Raw genomic sequence first — 4,577 nt, forward strand, 5'->3', positions numbered from 1 at the left:
CATCGCGAAAATGAAATTTCATTAACTCAAGTAAGAAAAATATGATAATTCCACTACTTTTCATTATCTATCTCTATATTAGAAGAAATGATTTTATTGCTCTTGAATCACATCATTGTATTTTTTTAGAATATTCATAAGATTGCATATCAAATTTGATCTTTCAAACTTACCCATTAATCAAAAGCTTATTTTTATGCAAGATTTGGAAATTGGTGGGTGGTAGGTGTACTCAAAGACTCAAACTTTGCCAAAATTTTCAAGTATTGACAGCAGTCACTACCACCCAACTAACAACCCGACCAGCCACCAACGTTTATGTGCGAGCGACCACAAACCCATCAACTACCCTTCTCTTCCCTCCTCATTACATATCGCCCTTCCACCAAATCAATCCCTCATCCTCGTTCTTATCGCCCTCATCTAATCTCCCATCTCTGTGTGCGACTACAGAAATCTCTGGGTGATTTGAGATGGCGAGGAAGAAGATCAGAGAGTATGATTCAAAGAGACTCCTAAAGCAGCATTTGAAGAGACTCGCTGGGATCGATCTCCAGATCTGCTCTGCACAGGCTCGTTTCTTCTTCTTCTTATGCTTCTTCTTCCTGTCTTTCGCATTTATCGTAGTTTTGCCCAATTGTTCATAAACGACAGCTAACCCACTTCAATTGAATTAGTTTTTCATCTTAATTGGGTAGAATTTAGATAGATCCCTTGAGAATTATAGTATCAGTTGAGTATAAAACTAATAATGGCTGCTATATGGGGTATCAGGTGAACGAAACCACAGACTTCACAGAGTTAACAAACAAAGAGCAATGGCTTTCATCTTCAAAACTTGTGGTGAAACCAGACATGTTGTTTGGTAAACGTGGGAAGAGTGGTTTGGTAGCTCTGAATTTAGATTTGGCTCAGGTTGCTGATTTTGTAAAAGGACGTTTAGGTGTTGAGGTATTTTTCATGATGAAAAGCAAATGAATTGTTTGATTTGAAATTTGGATGTATTACTTACTTAGCATTTTACATTTTATCTGAAAGGTTGAAATGGAGGGATGTAAAGCTCCGATAAGCACGTTCATTGTTGAACCGTTTGTCCCCCATGATCAAGAGTTCTATCTTTCCATTGTGTCTGAAAGGCTTGGATCCACAATTAGCTTTTCAGAATGTGGGGGTATAGAAATTGAAGAGAATTGGGACAAGGCAAGTTTGTTTTGTTATTAGAAAACAATTGGTTTTACAGAAGATAATAATGTATTATGATTTTAGGTCAAAACTGTGTTCATCCCAACTGACAAACCTATGTCACTGGAAGTATGTGCCCCATTGATTGCTACCCTTCCATTGGAGGTGAGATTGATCTTACCTAATATACCTACCCTCTTTTGTTTGCATCGTTTTTTAATAATATTGTTGTTCATCATTGATGGTTGTTTCAGATTCGAGGAAAAATAGGTGATTTCATCATTGGAGTAGTTTCTGTATTTGAAGGTATTTATTCAGTGTCTGTTTTCGCCATCTTCATAAATGAATATTGAATGATTTAAATGACATTTTGCTTTGTTATATATAGATCTTGATTTCTCTTTCATCGAGATGAATCCATTTACTCTTGTCAATGGAGAACCGTATCCTCTTGATATGAGAGGAGAGTTGGATGATACTGCTGCCTTCAAGAATTTTAAAAAGTTTGTTTCTTACTGTCTCTTATAATATATGTTTTATGCACTTGTTTAGCTGGAGTTGGACTCATGACCTGTTTTTGTTAGGTGGGGCGATATTGAATTTCCTCTTCCTTTTGGACGAGTTATGTCTCCAACTGAAAGCTTTGTTCATGCATTGGATGAAAAGGTAAAAAACAAAATAAGTTCTTTCATTTTCCTCTTTGCAACATCCTAATAATAACAATAATTATATTGAATTTTGGTTACAATGGTTTGCAGACAAGTGCATCTCTGAAATTTACAGTCTTGAATCCAAAGGGAAGAATATGGACCATGGTGGCTGGAGGTGGTGCAAGTGTAATTTATGCCGACACTGTAAGTGTTACTCCGTGTGGGTTATTTCTATAAATTTACTGGTGGTGAAAATGAATCACGAATGTAAAATTTAGGTTGGAGATTTGGGTTATGCATCAGAGCTGGGTAACTATGCTGAATATAGTGGAGCACCAAATGAAGAGGAAGTGCTGCAATATGCTAGAGTTGTTATTGATGTGAGAAAGTGAAACCACCCGAAGTTTTTCTTGCTATCGTTTTTTTACTGAAAAGTTAGAACTTTTGTTATAGTGTGCAACTGCAGATCCTAATGGACGTAAAAGAGCCCTTCTTATAGGAGGTGGTATTGCAAACTTTACTGATGTAGCCGCTACTTTCAGTGGAATCATTCGGGCACTCAGAGAGAAGGTTTTGAGTGGAAAAATTAATCATTATTGAGTTTTTGTTTAATCTGTAATGTGTGTTCTAAACGCTAATGCAGAAATCTAAGCTAATTGCATCGAGGATGCACATATATGTTAGGAGGGGCGGTCCCAATTATCAAACCGGGCTCGCAAAGATGCGTGCATTGGGTGAGGAACTTGGTGTTCCTCTTGAGGTACTAAATTTTCACCTTTGGTTTTCAGTTTTCATAAAGGATAGAAGAAAATTGAGATTGTTTGATCTTCTAGATTACAAAATCAAGATATTGTAATTTGATATTTTTATTTATGATTTGATTCAAGGGTTCAAAGATTGTTTTGAAAAACCTAAATAACACAAGATCAAATAACTCATTTCTTCATCGTCAATCATATCATTCAATTTTTCAATTCAATTGAAATATCAAAATAGTAACCGATTTTCAATAAGATGAATTATGAATCTTCGTTTTTGTTGATTTCAGGTTTATGGACCTGAGGCTACAATGACTGGAATTTGCAAGCAGGCGATCGATTGTGTCATGTCCGAAGCATAAACAACTCAAAGAAAAAACTTCTCCTTTTCGAATTAGCTTCCTTTTTAATGTTTTCATCGTCAAACTATTGCAACATTTTGTCATAAGAGGACCCATGTCGAATAAATGTTTTTGCTTTGCTTCTTTAATTAAATAAGGACGTTATTTCTTTTAAGATGTGGTTGATGAATCTTTGTAGTAAGTAAAATTTCATGTGATTTATCCTCTATTTTACATCTTTAATTTTATGTGATTTAAGTCGGTACTCAAAAAGGCTTACGTTTGATTAAATTGAAGTAGTAGGATATTAGTTTTTTTTATTGTATATATGCACATAATGAAGGTGCAAAATCTAAAAAAATAAAAATAAAAACCTTTCAATGTCTTTTTAAAACAGTTTTATTTGTGAAGCTATTAAAATCATGTCCCACTTAACTTTGTAACTTTTTATTATGTGAATTGGGATTTTTTTTATTTGTGAAAAGTCCGGCCTGGATGATAGCGAAAACCAAAGCATCTCGAAAATCATGAGTTCTTAAACCAAATAAAGCGCAACGTTGTCAAAGAAATCACCTTGGCCTCGTTTGATCTTTGGGTTATCTAGGTAATGTCTGGGTTTCTTCTAAAAAAACCTATGTTTGACCAAATTAGGTAAAAATCTAGGTTTTTTTTCTTCTTCCAATTTTACCTTTCTAATTATTTAATTATTTCTATCTTATCTTATCCTCTCCCCTCTTCTCAAATCTCATTTCTATTGATACATTATTAAAGGTCAGAATTCAGATTCTCTCTCTAACCCAAATCAATTATCAATTCCACTGATTCCATTTGATCTCATTATCAATTATTCATTTGATCTTTCTCCTCTGATCTTTCCATTCACTCAGCCTTTAAGTTCCTTCAACTCAACCGATCAATTTTTTAGATAAATATATAAATTTTATTTTTTAGTATAATTATTTATTTTATTTTTTAGTATAATTATTTATTTATTTGAATTATTTAAAATTTAAATATTATAATAAATAATATGATATGTTATAGTTAGATTTATATGGGGTTTTAATTTTTATTTAAGGTAATTAATAAAAAAAATATTAAATTCAATTAAAGGGTAGTTTTGGTATTTTAATTAACAAAATGATTGATGTGAGTTGTGATGAGATTGTTGGGGTTTGGGATAAAACCTGGAAAACAATAACCCAAAGATCAAACGAGGTCCTTAAGGAAAACAACTCATACGCTCAACTCCAAACTCAAGCTCAAATGAAAAAAAATGACAAAAAAAGCTAACAAAGACGAAAAAGCCGGAACTCTATCCGGAAATATATCCCTAAAAGACCTAAGGGTGACAAAAAAGAAGGAAATAAAAAACAATGATAAAGACAAGAGAGACAAGTATGAGGAAATCAGCCCATATCATCTTGATTTAGTTGATTGATTGCTAGTTTCATTTTTATTCACTTTTGTATTTTGATTTAATGTCCGTGTGCGTTTCTTAGGCCAAATGTGGATTCCTCATACCCATCGTGTGTTGACTTTGAGCAAATTATTGTAAGCTCAATTTCAACTATTGTACTCCTTTTACCCTTTTCGGGTTTTTTAATATATTATATAAACTTAAAATAGAAATTAGTAAAACATAA

The 4,577-nt window shown here is 33.2% G+C and overlaps 1 protein-coding gene across 1 annotated transcript; it reads left to right on the forward strand.

Annotated features, from left to right (window-relative positions):
* Positions 1 to 262: 262 nt before the first annotated feature.
* Positions 263 to 3,160, forward strand: LOC124942259 (ATP-citrate synthase alpha chain protein 2). Its single transcript, XM_047482723.1, has 12 exons — positions 263 to 572; positions 775 to 951; positions 1,039 to 1,200; positions 1,267 to 1,347; positions 1,437 to 1,488; positions 1,571 to 1,685; positions 1,767 to 1,848; positions 1,941 to 2,036; positions 2,111 to 2,212; positions 2,286 to 2,402; positions 2,476 to 2,592; positions 2,881 to 3,160. The coding sequence occupies exons 1-12, from the start codon at positions 474 to 476 to the stop codon at positions 2,950 to 2,952; spliced, it is 1,272 nt and encodes a 423-aa protein (XP_047338679.1). The 5' UTR covers positions 263 to 473; the 3' UTR covers positions 2,953 to 3,160.
* Positions 3,161 to 4,577: the final 1,417 nt, after the last annotated feature.

Source organism: Impatiens glandulifera, chromosome 6, assembly GCF_907164915.1.
Source record: "Impatiens glandulifera chromosome 6, dImpGla2.1, whole genome shotgun sequence".
Lineage (NCBI taxonomy): Eukaryota > Viridiplantae > Streptophyta > Magnoliopsida > Ericales > Balsaminaceae > Impatiens > Impatiens glandulifera.

Coding starts and splice junctions, on each gene's coding strand:
- LOC124942259 (XM_047482723.1), top strand. CDS start 474: ATGGCGAGGAAGAAGATCAGAGAGTATGATTCAAAGAGACTCCTAAAG. Junction 573..774: donor TCCAGATCTGCTCTGCACAG/GCTCGTTTCTTC, acceptor ATGGGGTATCAG/GTGAACGAAACCACAGACTT. Junction 2,213..2,285: donor ATGCTAGAGTTGTTATTGAT/GTGAGAAAGTGA, acceptor CTTTTGTTATAG/TGTGCAACTGCAGATCCTAA.